At 41.0% G+C, this 18,825-nt stretch overlaps 1 protein-coding gene across 1 annotated transcript in view; it reads left to right on the top strand.

The window, feature by feature from the left end:
* LOC141787402 (adhesion G-protein coupled receptor G1-like) overlaps positions 1-18,619 on the top strand; it is a 28,840-nt gene extending 10,221 nt beyond the window's left edge. The window contains exons 2-15 of the mRNA XM_074665693.1: positions 2,665-2,738; positions 5,206-5,465; positions 5,734-5,932; positions 6,077-6,134; positions 7,969-8,044; positions 9,552-9,674; positions 10,491-10,604; positions 11,701-11,743; positions 11,834-11,937; positions 12,204-12,319; positions 12,413-12,672; positions 12,753-12,849; positions 14,603-14,877; positions 17,267-18,619. Coding sequence (XP_074521794.1) covers positions 2,675-2,738; positions 5,206-5,465; positions 5,734-5,932; positions 6,077-6,134; positions 7,969-8,044; positions 9,552-9,674; positions 10,491-10,604; positions 11,701-11,743; positions 11,834-11,937; positions 12,204-12,319; positions 12,413-12,672; positions 12,753-12,849; positions 14,603-14,877; positions 17,267-17,394 — 1,917 coding nt within the window. The 5' untranslated portion in view covers positions 2,665-2,674 and the 3' untranslated portion in view covers positions 17,395-18,619. The remainder of the gene's footprint in view (positions 1-2,664; positions 2,739-5,205; positions 5,466-5,733; positions 5,933-6,076; positions 6,135-7,968; positions 8,045-9,551; positions 9,675-10,490; positions 10,605-11,700; positions 11,744-11,833; positions 11,938-12,203; positions 12,320-12,412; positions 12,673-12,752; positions 12,850-14,602; positions 14,878-17,266) is intronic.
* Positions 18,620-18,825: the final 206 nt, after the last annotated feature.

Genomic DNA, 18,825 nt, shown 5'->3' on the forward strand with positions numbered 1-18,825 from the left:
GGTTGTTGCAAACACAGATGAGCACAGAACAAAGATAGACAGACCTGTTGTACAGACTGGCTCTTTGTCACAGATATCCAACTGACTTTTTAAGTCTGAAAAGGATTTTTGAAGCAAATCAGCTGGCGCATTTTGGAAATGACGTGGGCCTCAAGAGTTCACTTTAGCTCTAAAAAAATTCACCCCCCTTACAGTGTGTGTCCAGGGGCGTATTTAGTGGTTTGGGGGCCCAAGGCAAACCCAGTCAATGGGGCCCTCCATGTCCTTGTAACTCATCTTCCTCAGAGCTAGACTGGCCTTCCCTGGGTCCACTGTCTCTTTCCCAGAATCAAGGCATGAGACAGTGTGAATCTTGTACATGGTAACTTAGCGCAACTAAATGCATTTCCTCAAGTTCTGTACTTTAGTTTGATTTTGAAAAAAAGTGAATACATAATTTAGTCCACTTTGTCCTGGATTTGAAATCTTTTATGATCAATTGACAGCTTATTTGTCCCACAGTGGGGAATTTACAGAGTAACAGTAACAAACAAGAAAGTATGAAGTGAAAAACATTACAATAGGTAAATATTGAAAAAAATAATTTAGTAAAGAAAAAATATGTAAATATCAAGCACAACATAAAACTGGAAAAAAATCTACTGAAAGAGGTGATATTTATTTTTTATTTATATTTTATTTTATAATTAATGTATTTTTATTCGACCCCCTGTCCAGTGAGTTTTGTATCCAAAAAAGAGATTTTGTACAACAATGTTTATCACCAACTCAAAAAGTTTGATTTTGAGAAATTTATCCTGTTTCCTGGGCTAGATAAAGTCCTTAAAATCCTAAAAGTCTTATAAGTTTATCTCAGATCTCAGAGCAACATTGTTTTTATTTCCGACTTGGTTGACAATAAGAAAAAAATGGGAAAAAAGTGTTTTTTACCACTTTCTTCCTGAATCAAATTTTCAGATTTGTTGTAACATGGAGCATTGAATAAGAAGGGAGGGGGAGTACCCAAAACCATCATTAAAGATTAAGCCTTTTGATGTATTTTGAAGCATGTGAAGTAAGATTTAGAAAAAAGAAATGCTTCAATTGAAGAGAACTTCATAAACCAGTTTTTAAGAGATGCTTTGGGGGCCCCTGGGAATCTTGGGGCCCCAGGCAACTGCCTGTGTTTGCCTGATTGTAGCTACGCCCCTGTGTGTGTCAATAGTGAAATAAGTGAATCAGACAGGAGACAGATTTTGTATCAGACTGTACAAATGTTTGTTTTTGCTGTGTAAACAGCTTATTAACAGCAGATTTTAGCACTTCAGCATTGTCTCATATTCTTAAAGCAGAGGTTGCCGCTTGTTTTCAACATGTTCAAGTTTGGTTTTCCAATAACCCACTGCTGAGTTTTACAGTTTAACTGTAATTCCTGTGGAAAGCATGCAAAGTTAGAAAAGCCTGAAGTTAAAACATAACACTCAGTCTCATGTTAACAAATAAATAATTTAAAATTAATGCTGGTATCATTGTATTTAAATACACTGATTCTAAAGCCAGGGTATTGTGGCTCAAAAGTTAGATTGGCCTATTTCTGTTAACAACAATGAAGGCTGGTGGAAATTTTTACAGATTTAAAATCAAGATTCAGCTCGTTGGTCTTTTCCTTTTCTAAGACATTGTTCTCATGCTGTAAAATGTCCCTGTGTGTTTGTTTGTTTATCTGTGCGTCTCCGTGGTTGTAGAAGGCCTAAACCCCTCTCCAGTATCAGGTGTGTGTTTCAGTGTCTGTGGTTATAAATAACCAGCTGACCCCCCTCGGAGCATGCAGCCTGACTCTATTCCGTCTCTGAGTTTTTGTCCGTCTTTTTGTTTCCGTGCCTCTTTTCTGCTTTGTCTGTGTCTCAGCCGGTTCCTGTCTGTCTTGTTGAGGATAAACCACAACAGCTCCATTTCCCTTCAAAGATGAGCATCAGTGTCTTAGGGCACGCTGTCCCTGTCACACTCACACACACACACGCACACACACACAGTCATAATGGAGTTAATGTGGGAAGACATGACGTCTTTGGTGGAAACTGAAAGAAACAAAACTGCATTTCCACATACATGTGGTTAATTCACACGCCTGACTTGTGACTGTCGCTTGGTTCTCACTTTGATTCCTGTAAATACTGTCTCGTCCAAGATCAGAGCCCTGAATATCTGCCACAGCACATCTCCTTCTTTGGATTGAGAAACATCTGGTTGTCAAAGGGGGAAGGAGAAACTGAAACACTGTTGTGAGTGAATGCGTGTGCATGTGTCCGTTGAAGGGGAAGACTGTTTCCATTGATAACAGCACAGAAAGGTCCCTGTGTGTATTTTGGGCCTGAACTCATTTGTATGAGCGTAGATAACAAAACAGACGTGTGGATAAGAATAGTATCATTAAGAAAACCTGTGCTAACTCCAGATAAGCATTTATTGTTTGAGTTCAGATGTGTGTGTGTGACTGTGTGTAAGGTACATGTGTATGTTTAATAAAACTCACCTTTTACAGCCACAGAGCTGCTTCTCATAGACACTTCAGCAGCAGCAGCTCTGGAGGCGGTGTTAGCGATTTGCTGACTGTTTCCTCTCCTGGTCCAACATAAACTATGTGTTTCTTCCTCTTTTTAATTCTGTTTTCTCTCTCCTCCACAGTTTGTCAGCAATGGAGCTGAGACGGACAAAAAATCTGATGACCGCCTTCATCCTGACCATCCTCCTCTCCACAAGTAAGAGGAGCCCTCTGTTTGAACAAATCAAACATCTACACCTGTGTAACTCTTGTAGCTGCACTTTTACATTCACAGGACATTGATATGGTCTAAACGCTTTCCTCTCCCAGCTCCTGAACACTCTGTTTGTAAGACACTAATCATGGGTATTGGGGTGGGTTTTATTAAAGACACTCCTCAAAATTACCAATGGTACTTAAACCTTGAGTGAGATAAGGAGAGGAAAAACTGCCCCTAATAACTCTGACTCCTGAGCAGTCAGAGCTCTTTAGTCTTTGGACTTTCATGTTCCAGTGTCTCCTTGTTCAGTGGGTTGAAAGACCTGAAATCAGGCCATTTTCTGCACTGATTTCCACTAGGGTTGTAAAATTACAGTGTTATCAGAGTCCATACAGAGTTTTCAAAGTTGGAAACTTTACATGGGAATATTTGGAAATTATGGAGTTTTCGGATAATTTTCTGGGAATTTTCAGGAAGGATCAGTATAGACGAGATCAAATACATTTTGAAATATTAAACATGGTTTGCTTTCTTATAAGCAGACATTGTGTAATGCATTATTTTTAAATGATACTACATAATTTTCAAGTAATTTTGCAGAATTTTCCCTAATGAGTTAAACTATCATGAATAAAGCATAAATGTTTGTCTTAAGCAAACACACATGCAAAAATGCATTATACAACATTTATGATTGACACTAAGGGCCCTAATTTCGTTGACCAGGTGCAAGCGCAGGCACACCTGCCCTGCGCCGGCCTTCGCCGCGGAGACAGGGCATGACCGGCGCACTTTGCAAGTTTCCTGCAGTGCCAAGAGAGGCGCACTGAAGGCGCAGAGAGGCGCAGGGGTGGGCTTCCACGCCTCCCTCCGCTCAAATGGCAGAGAGGGAGGAGAAAAGGCATGAGTGGGTTTTACACAGCCATGCGCTGTCTTCACCAGTCAGATGAGCGCCTCTCCTCGCCTTTAAATGCCCTGCAGCCAAGGCGCAGCGTCTGATTGGTCTGAGTGAGCCCCAGCACCGTGCTGGTAGCGGAGATGGTCAGTGATTGCTGTGATTGTTTACTGCATTAAAATGTGCCTGACACTCTGGAAACCTGCCTCTGAGGTTTTGTTGATGTGTGCGCACATGTGCACCTGTCACCAAATTACAGCTGCGGAGGGTGCGCTCCGCTTTGCGCAGAGAAAAGACCAGGTTGGAGCTGGTGAGCTTTCAGCGCACTTTCTGCACTGTTTTTGACACGAAATTGTCACTGCGCCAACATGAATCTGCTGACACCTCCCCCTGGCGCACAGTCACACCCATCTCTGCGCAGACGGCCTACCAAATTCTCAAATTAGCAGCGCACAGCGGTGCTCTGCACGAAATTAGCACTGCGCAGGGTGCGCCTGGCTTGCGCCCCCTGTGCTGCACCACGAAATTAGAGCCCTAATTAGTTTTTAGAACCTTAGAATTTTAATGGTTTCTTTCACAGACTAACAAAAAGGATGAACAATGAAAAAAAAAGGAATTTTTTTGGCCATCAAATGTTTAGAAAAAGTAATTTAAGGTGATGCAACAAAACCCTGAAAATGCCCATCATTCTCAAGCTAAAATTCCCTATAGAATGAAACTTTCTGGTAATTTTCTGGAATTTTCTAGCCCTTTGCAAACCTGATTTCTCCTGCCTTTATTCATTAAGAACAGAACAGAATAGAATAGAATAGAATAGAATAGAATAGAATAGAATAGAATAGAATAGAATAGAATGCACTTTATTTATCCCTGGAGGGAAATATAGGAAAAATTTATGCAACAAAAAGGATAAGATTGATAGAATGAATATTACAAAATAATGTTAAAAGGCTTGGTGATCTTCGATTAAGCACAAATAGTAAGTGGATGTCAAACAGCTTATTCTGCAGTTAACTGTTGTTTGGAGGATTGGATGATTTATTTATCTAAACATTCATGTTGAGTAAAGGTAATTTCAGGACATCAGACACATCAAGAAAGGCAAAAAGTAACAGTAGGAGGCGGGACAAGACACAAGGTGCTCACATAACCCCATTTTAAAAGGGGATGTTGCATCGGCTACAACGTGTAACACACAGAGGAATAATATCACTATGAATAATGAAGGGGTAGAGATGTTTTGCCTCTGAAGTGGTGGAAGAAAGTCGAGATGTGTAGTTGGCAAGCAGGAACACAGCAATGTGTACGTACATGTCAGAGTGTGTGTGGCATGCCCTGGTGTATTTAAACAGAAGGTAGATATCAGTGTTGATCCACTTCATGATTATATTTCAGTTTGTTGTAATTAAAAGCTCATTTCTGCCACCATCAATCTATTTTGGATGAAACAATTATCTGATGGGGACACATCTGTGTGTGTTAGTGTCCGTGTTTGTTACGCAGAGGGTGTGAAGACATTTTCAGTTAAGGAAAACCTGAACATCGTAGGTCTTCTTCTGTCTCCTCCAGGTTTTGCTCTACCTTACGAGGACCTGAGCTTTTGTGGCACGTGGCAACACGGCGATGGCCCCCTGAACCTGAACCTCAGCCTTTCTACTGGCTGTGATGAAATCTCAATCTCAGCGAACAGGAGCTCTCTGTCCATCCAGGGACAGATCACGTCTGTTTGCAGCCAGTCTAAAGTAATGCGTCTCTCCGAGGCTGGGCCAAAGCAGGACAGCTCCTTCTGTCTGTTCTGGGAGCCTCTGGAGGATCATCTCTTGCTGCAGGTTAGTCAGTAGGAGATGGAGCTATGTTGAATTTGCTGTTGAATATTTTTCACAAAGTTTACACTTTTCACTTTTGTCACCACTTTTCTCACCTACCTTTAAGTTGCTGCTTTCAGTTGCTAAAGTAAAGGTGTGAAAACCAAACATATATCTTGTTTTTTCTCTGCAGCATCACTCTCTGAAACTGTCATAGCATTGTGTTAAGCTGACATGTGTGTGCACAAATAGTGCCTCAACTTTGACTTTTTACAACATATTTCCTGCACAGTTCAGGGGAAGCAACATCACTCTGTGCCCACGTGACAGCCTACATAACAGCCCGCGGAGCTCCTGCTGCAGCGATCTGTCCAATGGCGCCAAAGCTGATGAAATGCCTTATGGGATCATCAATGGGACAGTTAGAAATGATCTCATCAGTGATAAAGTACACGCAGCCTACAAGTTCAATGGGACTCCTGTCGCCTGCAGTAAGAGACACTGAAAGTTATCAATACAGCTGTTCATTGATTAAGTAACATATTAGATACATTTTTAATTTTCAGTAATTTGTGCTCAGGATGACCTCTACCTTTAACATGAGGTCTCAAACCTGTTCTCTTTCTTTTTTGCAGAGGAGTTGCAAGTTGATGCTGTGAACAACATGAATCAGGGATCTGCCCAAATCACTGTGTAATTACTCTCTTTTTTTTTCTGGGGTCTTTACTGCAGAAGCAGCACAGTGTGTGTTTATCATATGCTGCTTTCATGATTGCTGTTTTGAAGTTTTGTGTGATTAGCTTTGACAACTAACAGGAAGCTGAGGTTCACATACACTAAGCCCCCCTCCTGAGGCCTGAGCTCTTAACCCTCAAAGTCTTTACTGATGTGTGATTGTTAAAGGCTCGAGACATTATGAAAATGAGTAGGGCACACTAGCATGACATTACAGGCTATGAAACCAGTTCATACGGCCCAACATGAATTATCAGTTTATTGGGAAAATCCAGCCCACCACATTCATGGCCCACTCCGCTGTCTAGTTCAGGGAAGAAATATCCTATATAGAAATGTCCTAGTTGACCCTGAATGCAGCATGATTACCACATGAACACAATTGGAAAAAAAAAACAAACATTTGGTACGCTGCCAAAGTCCTCAAAATGTTTAATCAAGATGTCCCTTTCACAGACCAAGAGAAGGGATCAGGGTCAGGGGGGTTAAAGGATAAGTTCAGTTTATACAGCTTTTACATTGTTTATAGAATGAAGTAGAACAAAATACTAACCCAGAAGGCTTTCCTGATCCAAGCAGTGCTTCAGGAGATATTTAGATCCAAAATCGTGCAGCGGACGTCCGTATGATGGGATCCATCGGGGCATAGACAGCGCCGCTCCTAAAACTGCATTTATCGTCCAAAAACTCGTGTTTTTCACCAATATTCCATCATGGTCCGCTCCGAGATAGTCCTCTGCTGCAGTCTGTGTCACTCCAGACAGCGCTGTGTGGCTGTAATGACCTCTGAACTGACGAAGACTCTGTTTACGTTTGCCCCTCCGCGCATGAGCTGTACTCTCTGGAGAGCTGACTCCACTTTCTGCACGATTTTGGATCTAAATATCTCCCGAAGCACTGCTTGGATCAGGAAAACCTTCTGGGTGAGTATTTTGTTCTACCTCATTCTATAAACAATGTAAAAGCTGTATAAACCAAACTTATCCTTTAAGGGGAGTTACACCTGTCTCATGTGCAAAGAGCAAAACAACGTTCTTAAGGAGAACAACTAGGGGTGTCCCGATCAGGTATTCTTGCCCCTGAGTCTCAGTCATTTGATTTTGAGTATCTGCCGTTACGAGTCCCAGTCCGATACTTCTTTTCTGATACATCATGCTCCCAGGTTTAAACTCCTGCCATGTTCTGCTCTATTTTACGGCATTTAACCAGTGGTGTCACGGTTGTGATGTCATGCCCTGTGTTGTTTCTGTGTGGGGTTGAGACAGTCTGACTCTGTACCACCACACAAATATATATAGACATGCACACACACACACAACTGATCCTGATCAGGATGTAATGTCCGATTCCGACAGAGTCTGTAACCAATCACATGATCTAATCGGGACACCCCTGAAAGGTTATTTGAATTTTTTTGTGGAATACCTGAAGCGGCCCCCTTTGTGACAAGATTCAATGCTCTGCAAGCCTCAGGTAATTTGAGTTTGAGACCCCTGCATTCCAACATCCGAACACTTCAGCTGGCTGCCAAAGCCAAACAATAAAAGCCATGAACCCAATCAGAGCATTTGCCTGAAAACACAAAACACAAGCATCTCTGCAAACATGTTAAGAAATGAACATCAGAGCCCTCGTGCACCTCAGGTTTGAGTTCACACAGGCTTTTAAGAAAAGTATCTCAGAATTTGCGAAGGTTTGATTGATCCATCATGAGGCAAAAACTGACATTCCTCTGACACCACAAATGCTGCGTTCACTCTGGGTAATGTGTGTTTTCAATGTCTGTGTGCAGGACTGAAGACAAGAAGATGGGGAGCACTGTTCAGATTGAGATGAAGGAGCATTTCAGAGGCTTCAACATCACCCCTGTAAGAACAGAACAGACATTACAGACATCATTTCATTAATTAAAACACAGAAGTCCAGGTCCTTTAGCTGCAGCCATGGCTCTGTCCTCATACTTCATGATCTATTTTTTAGTTATGTATGATTGCTGAGCTGATTGGTGACTTAAAATCTGTCCATTTAAGAGAAGGGGCTAAAATGTATCTTAACTTTGGTTAAAGCTGTAGTGAAAATATTTGCCCCCAGTCTGCACTACAAAGCTTTTCTCAGGTTTATTTTTATCATCATATCATATATGAACCTATGTTTTTAAGTTAGAACTTTTGAACCGAAACTACTTAAGGTTACATGCGTCATGTTTAAACCCACACAGGCCATATCAGTCAGACTGTGGCTGCAATTTTTCTGTCTTTTTGCTTTACCTGCAAAATTTGAGCACGTTTCCTCTCAGACCCAAACAGAAAAAATACCACATCCTTTTTATCAAATTCCAACAGCAGCAGTTTTTTTCTGCATCGATCATCATACACAGGCTTCTTTTTGTTCACAACTTGATGCTACTCACACCTTAATGTAAGCTGAGATGCTCAGCTGACCTTTTCAGTGGTAGAGATGGTAGATAGACTTGCTGTTCAAAGCTTTTGGTCATTTATGGGACAGTTAAAGATTTTAAAATGAACAAACCCTTTGATTTCTCAGTTACATAAAAATGTCTTTACACACAAAACTCTGATTAAACCTTAGGGTTAAACTTAATGCATGAGGAAGGTAGAGAGAAAAAATTAAAAACAAAGGCCGAGACATTGAATAGTAAAAATGAAGGGATGAAAACTCGAGAAGAAACAGAAACACCAGAATGAAGGGATGAGAGAGACATTGAATTCAGCAGGCTGAACAAAAAAGGTGTGGCATGAAAAGAGGATTAAAAAAAGAGGATCCTCAGGCGTGTCACATAAAAGACTTCACTATTAGCAGATCTACTTCATATCTGTACTCGCAAAGCAGATAAAGCATCAAAATGAAAATATTTGCTACATTTGATTGTTTAAAGTCAAAAATATTACTGCTGCATAATAAACCTCCACTGTGTAGCTGTCTCTCACCATTCTCCATACTTGTGTGCCCTTTTTTAATCAGCAGTTCCCTTTTAGCAGGTTTCTAACTCTGTAAATGAGTAACTGTTAACATTTTCATTTAGTTGAGGGGGTGGTGACTAAGTTAAGAATATAGGCGAGGGGTTAACCACATGAAAGTCAATGATAGCAGCATTTTGCAGACAAGTAGTGGATACACTGTGAAAGGTGATATTTTCTCTCCAAACTGTCTCAAAACAGGGTGATCTGTGTCAGAACCCAGTAATCCACATTCAGATCTACTCATTATAACTGTGTAAAGCACGAGGTTTGGATGCCGCTGCACACTCTGCAGAGCAGAGATGCCGCTGCTCTCCCTGAAAAACCGAAAACACTTTGTTTTGAAATGCATTGTGCTTATTTTTTAATGGTTGTCTTTGTATAACCTCTGTTTCAGGACACCACAGGTTTATACGCAGAGACCAGGACGATCATACAGATCCCTCCGGTTTTAAAAGATGCTGCACAGAGTACTAAGAAAGTAGTCTGCACTTTCCATGAAAATGACTACATGTTCCAGGTGAGGACCCGTCCATGTTGTTAATGCAGATTTTCTCCTGACAAGGACACAATACAAAAGGTATAAGAACATATAATACTTTAAATTGTCTAAGACTAAACTAGGGATCTGTGTAATCAGACGAGTACACGGTTGTAAGTTTTGCATGTGTGCTGCAGAATTACATGTTTTTTGTCTCAAGTGTAAGTCTCTTACTCACTGACTTTGTGACACTGGGTTTAGCTGCTTTGGATTAACTGTGCGTAGTTTTGGCTGTACTTTTTTTTTTTTTTTTTGCTTTGACTGGCCAGTTAGTCTGACTTTTAATTTCTGGGTTGACAACTAGTAATCTAGCCACTCCAGAACGCCCCTGGCTTAAACAGCACAGACTGTGCTCTTTATGAAGCATGAGTTCCTGCCCTGAAATAGCCGGATCCGATTTGAGACCAGCAACCCCCTGCTGTGGAAATACACTAATAGGCACATCCAAAAATGAACACAAGTGTATCGAAATAAAAACCTTAGATTCTTTATGTAGCTGATCTGTAAAAAATAAAAATAGACTACCAGTGTGCTTCCTAAATACACCTGGCGCCTCTGATACAGTCATGATCCTAAAATACAGTCATAATTCTACCTTTAACAATTGGGGGTCCTTTTTTCAGCAAAGAAATGTGGAAAACAGATTTAAAAAAGTCAATGGTTGCATGATTTTATACAAAATTTAGTCACTATTTCAGTTATTATTCATACGAAATGCATGAAATATGACATTTGAAACCATTTTTGATTATGAAAGTCATTTGTTTTTTTGTGTTTGTGTGTGTGTGGTTTCAGGAGAGTTCCGCAAAGGGTAGTATCCTTAATGTGGTGGAAATCACTGTTGGGAATGACATCATCGAAAATCTGACTCAGCCAATAAGGATCAGTTTTTACCATAAAGTCATACCTGTAAGTTTGTGCACTTTTGTCTGCTTCACTTCAATCTTTGCTCACTTCATGGTGTATCATTCTATACTCAAAAATCAGTGGGGGCTGCTGTAAGCCCATCCTCTTTCCAAAACACTCACAGGTGCAACACAGTATTCTGTTAGGGTTTTAAACCAGTTGTTTTATTTAGAACCCAAAAGCAAAGCAAAGGTGGAGGAGGCAATTTCAGAGTTACCCCAAAAAGGGTAGGGGCGTGGCAGTGTGATTGAGCTTGGGTGGCAAAGCAGGAGGTTCAGGGAGGCACTGGGAAAAAAAGAAGAGAACAACAGCAATTAGCTGCAGGTAAAGTTCAAAAGGTAATCCAAATACTAGAATTCTCGAGTAGACAACCGGGGTACCACAAGTAGCAGCTGGAATACTGTGGCCCTGGTCTCCTCTCTCCCCAGAGCTTAAGAGCAGGTTCCTGATGAGCCTGATAGGGACCAGGTGTGCAGGAGCAGGAGCAGTCAAAGCAGGAGGGAGGACCAATGCAGAAGAGAGGGAGCCACCCAAGACTCTGTAGGGGAGACCAGAAAAAACACTCCACAGCAGACAACTTCAGGAACCACCACACAAATAATCATTGTGCATTCTTAAAGCCAAATGCTGTCCCAGAAACCTGTAATTTCATCATAAACTCAAGACCAATGCGAATAAATGTTCTTGGAATACTAAAATGAATGCACAAAACAGCACAAATAAAACAGCTTTTCAGTTGTGGGTTTGCTGCAGATGCTGTTGTAAAAACAAACAGCTTCGCTGACATCTGATTCAAGCTTTGCACCTTGTCAAAATGGTGAACGCACAAAACCACAAGTTAAGCGTCTTTGTCACAACTCGACATACACTTATGTATCAAACCTGAGCTGTATTGCAGCCGCACTCTGACTTCTGTGGGATTATGCTGCAGGTTTAACATGCTTGTTGTCTGTGATGAAAATGGAGTCTTACAGCAGCAGCCCCTCAAACTCTTAAAGACATGTGTATGTCACGTAAAAAGACTCAAACTTTGTATATTGTAAAAACTTAAAACATTTTAAGATGAAAAGCTGAAATCCATTTCATTTGTGCATTTCAGAAATCTCACCGGAGGAAATGTGTTTCATGGGACACAAAGAAAGGTTGGAAACCTTAAGAAAAAACCTGTTACATGAGCATTTGTCTGCCTCTCCAAACTGAAATAAATTTGAATCAATGCTCTTTTCTTGCAGATCCACATCAGGTCAACTGGGTGGACGGATGTGAGATAGGGAAGATGGACGCATATCACACAGAGTGCCTGTGCAACCATTTGACTTACTTTACTGTACTTGTGGTGAGTCCTGCAGCACACACTGGAAGACACAAGAAGTAGATTGTGATTTTTCATACAACTGTCAAACGTATGCACCTGAGCATGATGTAAGCAGTACTTGACAGTTTTCAAACATGAAAGCAATGTTCAGTGTTTTAAAAAGGTAAAGTAATAAGTGAATACATCCCAATACACAGAGAGAGGCTTACACGTACAGTTCTGTAGTGAAGACAGGTGAGCTGAGAAGCAAACAGAAAAACATGAACTCTCATATTTCATCCTTGAAGCAACTGGAGCCTCGCCCAGTGCGCCACCTCCTGGCTCTGACTGTCATTACATCTCTGGGCTGTGCCGTGTCCCTGATCAGCTGCATCGCTCTCATTGCTTTCCTCTGCAGGAAAAAGTAAGACCACTTCTTTAGGGCTTGTGTTGTCAAAGGATAAAATTATTATTTATTTACATTCTGGTGAACCTCTGGTATCCTCTCTCCCTGAAGTAAGCGGTCTAAAGAGCAGTCCATACCGATCCACCTGGGCTTGGCAGTCTCTCTCGCCCTCCTCTACCTGATCTTCTTCTTCACCGGAGTCCTGGCTAATGTGGAGGAGTCTTTGTGCACCTGGGTCGGGGCAGGACTCCATTACACCCTGCTGAGCTCCTTCTGTTGGATGGGAATAGAAATCTTCCACACCTTCTGGTTGGTCTACAGGGTTTTCAGCCCCTCCCCAAAGCCGTATGTGTGGAACCTGGCTGGCTTTGGTGAGTGTGTGAACAGTCACGTTCTGGAAGGATCCGAATTCATGGACCACAGGTTGTATTGACATTAGTCTTCTTTTCAGGTCTTCCTGTTGTCCCTGTTAGCATCCTGGTTGCAGTCGGGGGCATTTATGGGGTGCGAAAGATACCAAGTGAAGAAGACCCAGAGCCTTATAAGATGTGAGTAAAACTCTTTGGACTCAGATGTTTGCTGCAAAGAAACAGTCACAGATATTCCTTAACGATGTGTAAAAATAAAATGCAAGTGTTTAAAACCCTTATAGGTATGAACTCTTCTCATTTATGGACAATTTCAGGACATTTAGGTACTAAAATTTGCAGGTACATGTATGAGTATTAAACATTTTTGGTTTGTTATAAGTAGACTATAATGTCCCCTGAGCCTCCCCCCGAAAAAGTCCCATTCAATAATGTCAAAGTGTTTATTTTAGCCTCTCTTTTTTACACGTGGTTCATGATACACAATTAAATTAGTATTTAATCATGTTGTTTCATCCAAGAACATTTCAGAAAACCTCATTCAAAATAATAACAAGATTCTTTTTTTTTTTTTAATTTCCTGATGATTTTTACAAAAAATTACTTAAGTTAACAGACACAGAACCCTGAAAATTTCCCAGTTAAAATTCCCATGGAAATTTTGAAATCTGCCAGAAATTTTCCACCCCTTTGCAGCCCCAGCGAAGAAACTCTGACATTAACTCAACATTTTCATAACGTTCCTCGTACATTTTCAGGGTTTGTAACCAGCTGTCTTCACACAATGGCCAAAACCTGACTTCATGTTTAAAAAACTTGCGTTGTGGATAGGGGACAGACATCCTTTCAAAGTTGGACTCATGAGGTCGGACCTCACTTATGCACCTGAACAATGTTGGGAAAATTTCAGGTGTGTGTGGCATCTGTATAAGGATCAACAGAGACATACGTCTGAGCATACATCAGCAACCACCTGTAGCATTGCCTTTTTGTGTGGAAGAGACTCGAGAGCCGTGTACCTGACTTGGTATGTTAGCACAAGCTAATCATGGGTATTTGACTTGTACCTGCTCAGTTGAACGCCAACTTGCGCCAAAGTGCCTGAGCTAAGTGAAAGTTGAGCTAAGCTTCACCCATGTTCTCAATGCTACATCCACTACAGTGGCTGCTCAGGATAGCTTCTCCAACAGCATCAAGCAAAGTCACTTGCGCTCTGGACGGGATATGATTGGCTGAGGTAGCTGCGGCTACCCACTGCCTGGACTAGGGATGGGTACCTTTTACATTTGAAGCGATACGGTACCGATGCCCGGCACCTGGCAATCGGTACCGGTTTTCAATTTGACACATTTATTCTTCAATATATAACCTTATAAATACGGTACAGATGCCTGGTACCTGGCAATTGGTGCCGGTACTCAATGGTACCAATTTTCAGTACTTTTTTGTGTTCATGTAGTAAAAATATTAATTTCTAAAAAAGTTGTCGCTTTAATCTTTTTTAAGGAAAATCCTGCGCCCTACCTTTAATGTAGTTGTTTGTTGTCGTCTGCGGGCTCATCTTTTCCTGCCTCTTTAATGATTGCTGTTTGTCAATGTGGAAGTTAGAGGTGATACTAAAAACATACTGTCTTAAAACTGTTCATGTATTATAACTCATATTTAGGATGAGATATTTTTGTCTTAGTCAAGTTTTTCTCAGCTGTCTGAGCTGAGTCAAAGCTTTCTAAAGTCTGCTCAGTTTGTTTAACAGTTATGTTATTTTCTATATTTGATGCAAACTGTAGCAGCTTGTCCTCAACCAGTGATGTTCACTCATCTCAACAAGCTGGGCAGCTTTAGTATCACCCTTACATTTATACTGTTAACACTTGGCAGACATTTATGTCAGAGTAAGTTTCTGTTCCTCACTCTCTGTATTCTGTGTTTCTAGGTGCTGGATGTTGGATAACAATAAAGCGTTACTTGCCCACTACTTCACCAATATGACCGTATTGGTCATCCTGGTGTTGTCAGGTTTTGTGATGCTCTTCCTAGTCTACAGGGAGATCCGCACCAGGGACGAGTGGAGGCAGCACCGGGTGGCTTTTCTCAGCATCTGGGGCCTCAGCTGCCTCTTTGGGACCATGTGGGCTCTCGCCTTCCTGGAATTTGGCGTACTTACTGATGTCTTTCGCTTCCTCGGCTGCATCCTCAACTCCTTTCAAGGTCTGTGCTCGGGAATGGTGTCACACATTTCACTGCGGGGGGGGGGTTATGGTTTGTTGTGCGTGTAGAATCCACACAGGCCCTCGATAAATGACTCTTGGACTGCAATGAGTGTGAATTCTGTTTTTGTTCTCACATTTAGAAACACAGGGATAAATCATGGCGGGGTAGTGTAACTCTCTGTTGTTTTCTCTGAACATTCAGTGAAGGTGAAACCATATACAGTCAGTCTTTGGACAGAGTTATTTTCATTGTTGCCTCAGAGATTGTGGCGGTGTATTTTCAGCCTGTAGTCCATTGTATCAGTGTGGGAATGAGCCAACCGCCGTGGTTAATCACGGCCTTGTGTTACTGGTGCCTATCAGACGAGAAGCTGTTTCCTCTCACAAAGCAGCGTGCAGCAGCTTGTTTTTGATTCAGATCCAGAAACTCAACATATTAACCCCTGTGCTGCTGCACACTGGACGTTCACGTGGATTGTTTTGTTTTGAATAACACAGTTTGAGGACACAGCTGTTCACGCCGTCATCTACTGTTTGTATATTAACACTTTTAATTAGAACACTGAAGAAAGAAAATGAAACTTTAAAAAGACACTTTGTCTTTTGTTTGAAGAGAGATCATTGATAGCCATGGTCAACAACCCTCTCATGTCCGATCTACAATATTCACAGTCAGACAGATTAGATTAATTAGATATGAAGCACTTGGAAGAAAAAACTTGAAAAATATTTAATAGACATGGTTAATTGGTAGGTTAATTGAGCACTCTAAATTGTCCCTAGGTGTGAGTGTGTGAGTGAATGGTTGTCTGTCTCTATGTCAGCCCTGTGATTGGCTGGCGACCAGTCCAGGGTGTACTCCATGACAGCTGGGATAGGCTCCAGCCACCCACGACCCTGAATAGGATAAGTGGTTCAGAAAATGGATGGATGGATGTAAGGATTCATGACTTTGATATTTGCCCCCTTGAGTAATAAACATTTTTGTTTGAAATACTTCTGAAACAACTAGGATTGTCCTCCATGAGGGCGTCATTGATTAAATGCTGATATCAACCCATAGAAAATGAGTTTGTCTTTCCCACAAAATATATCTGATCATCATATACTCTGGGTTTATTAAGAAACTTATGACCCCTGTGTTTGGTGGATGAAAGATGGGGACGAAGTGGTTGTCTGGAACAAAGTGTCCCAAAAGTATGCTCAGTTATTCAGCAACTAAGGTGGAGTTATGATGTTTGAAGATGGTGGTAAAAGTGGAAGCAGTATGCTGCCCCAGAGCTCAGAGTCTGCAGGTTGTAAGAAATTGCGTTTGATAAACTGTATTTATTGCATATCCTTTTTTATTTATTTTTTTGTTTGCAGTTGAAGTTGTTGTTTTATTCTAAACTAAATTTGATTGCTAAAAAGCGTTTCTTAAAAATCATTTATGAGACAAGGAGGTTCTTCTTTAAGGTTTTTTCAAGTCTTCTGACAAATGTTTTGTGTTATTCAGGTTAAAGCACCTGTCAGTTGTTTATAGACGTCATTGTTCAATATATGGTCACAAACAATACTCTAAGGGCATATTCAGACCTGGACTGTTTGGTCCACTTTAAACGGACCAGGGTTTGTTTCCCACGCTGGTGTGGACTTTTCATGCAGGTGTGAATAGACACAAACGAACCCTGGTGCAGAACAAACAACCGGACCGAGACCCACTTTTTGAGGTGGTCTCGGTCCGCTTCCAAACAAACTCTGGTGTGGTTCGTGGTTCTCTGGTGCAGGTCTGAATACAAACCAAGGTCCATCCAAACTAACTACAGGATACATGCGCCTTTTGGGCCTATAAAGCCACCATAACCCAACCGTCTTTGGTTCATATCTGATCCTCCGTCTTCTGTTTAGCCACGCTGTTGCTAGCATGTTGTGGGTCAGGACACGCAGAGCATAGCGCCTCCTCGCTGCGCGCATTCGTCTTTGCTGTTCCAAAATTGTAAACGGTGTTGTTAAGCCTGCTTTGAAGGAGCTGCTCTTGAAACTGAAAATGATTTTGCAGCTCTAATAAGAGCACAAACTCACATTTACCTCCATTTACTGGTCTGTATTCTGTGTGCCGCCCTTTGTCAGTGCTGTCCAATGAGAGCACTGATCGTCACACCCCTGGATGTGTTTACAGAATATAGTCCACTTGAAAAAAGTACAATCTGAATACGAACCGCACCAAATGAAAAAATAAAGTCCGCTTTTGGTCCGCACCAAACAAGTGGACCAAAGGACTTTTCTGGTCTGAATACAGCTTTAGTTAAGTCTCTGAACCTTAATGTTGTGAAACAGTTTAAAGTGAACCTTAAACAGGGGATTGGACCTTGAATCTGATTATTTCTTTTATTTTGCTTTTTAACCAGGATTCCTTCTGATGCTGCGGTTCTTCATGCTGGACTGGATGAGGAAACAGGCTGGAGGTTCTACATTGGGCAGCACCAGCACCGGATCTACCAGACAGCACATGCTTCAGGCCCAGGAGAAGAGCTAGACAAGTTCAAAAAAGACAGAGGAACAAAACCAAAGCTACTGTTGAAGTAAAAACTCCCCCTCTTTTCCTCTTTCTTTTTAAACGAAAAGAAAAAACAAATGAGAACTTGAGGCAAGGACTGTCACAGAGAAGCTTCACTGTTTGGACTCTCCTCCTGCTCTGCAGCATTAGGTCCTGGAAATCCAGTGTTACTCCCAATTTAATGATGATGATGATTCCTTCTTCAGCACTTTTTCAAGAAGACTGTGTGTCAGCACTGAATTATTAAGGGAAATTGACTTCAGCAGTCGTTCATTTGGGTACAAATACGGTACGAGGTGTGTTAATCATACTGTAAGTCACAAGAATTTAATCTTTGCAATTTTATCTCTTCCTAAAGGCTACAGATGGCATTCAGATTTAAAGAATTAGCCTTGAATAAAGTCATAAACATTATCCAGGACATATTTTTAATCAGTCCATTCAACTTTGCAGTTAAAAGACACTTAAAGTATTTCTTTAGCACCTCTTCAGAACGGCAAAAAAAGAAATAAAACGGTCACTCAGGAACTCACAGACAGGCCAGGAGCCTGTTATATAAGATGTATATGTATATGTATATAAGATACCTAGACTGGGTCTAGTTAATGAAGGGAGAAAATTTATTTGAGATTGTACACTGAAAGCTGGGGGTACAGTAAGCTCTATACTCAGACAGGGAAAAACAGACAAATATTCAATGACTGCAGGTTATTGTGCTTCACTGTATTTTACTTCTCTAGTCATTATTTTTTAAGAAATGAGCCTTTGATAAGCTTTTATTTGCTATTTTGTACTGTGCAAACATTTGATTTAGAGCTATTGTCTTGTTAAGTAGCACTTTAGATTTATACAGATACTTAAGAAAAAACCTCAGCCAGCTGTTTTTTTGTGTTGTTTTCAAATGATTAATAGACAAAAGTTCATGTACAGTTTGTATTGTAAATAGAAGAATGTTCAGGTTGACTCCACATTTCATTCCTGACCAGTTTTAGACTTTTTGACACATTCATGCAGATTCTGAGTTTTATTCCTCAGAATGGACCAAAATTCATTGAACGGGTTAGTTTTAAGCTGCTGTAAAGTTTTGGATGCAGCATGTATGTGGTCCAGTTTGAATTAAAAACAAAAAACTCAGAGTGACCTTTTTCATCTCTGGCAGAACCCACAAGTCAGCTTTTGGATACTGTGATATTTGCACTCTTTATTTTCTTCAGTAACATTGTTTGTAACTCAAGTTATTGTGTATAAATTGCATTTCTGTGTATAAATGCAGAGTATGAATAAAAGTGTTTTATCTGGAAAGTAAAACTTTGTGTGAGATTGTCTGAATGAGACCGTGCAGCGGGGCAGACTTTGCATTTTGAAGGCTCTCTGTTTTTCCTGCTCAGTCCACCCTCCTTCTTATCTTTG

Source organism: Halichoeres trimaculatus, unplaced genomic scaffold (genome assembly GCF_033239565.1).
Source record: "Halichoeres trimaculatus isolate MK-OKI-2021-1 unplaced genomic scaffold, fHalTri1.1 fHalTri1_scaffold_3, whole genome shotgun sequence".
Classification (NCBI taxonomy): Eukaryota; Metazoa; Chordata; class Actinopteri; order Labriformes; family Labridae; genus Halichoeres; species Halichoeres trimaculatus.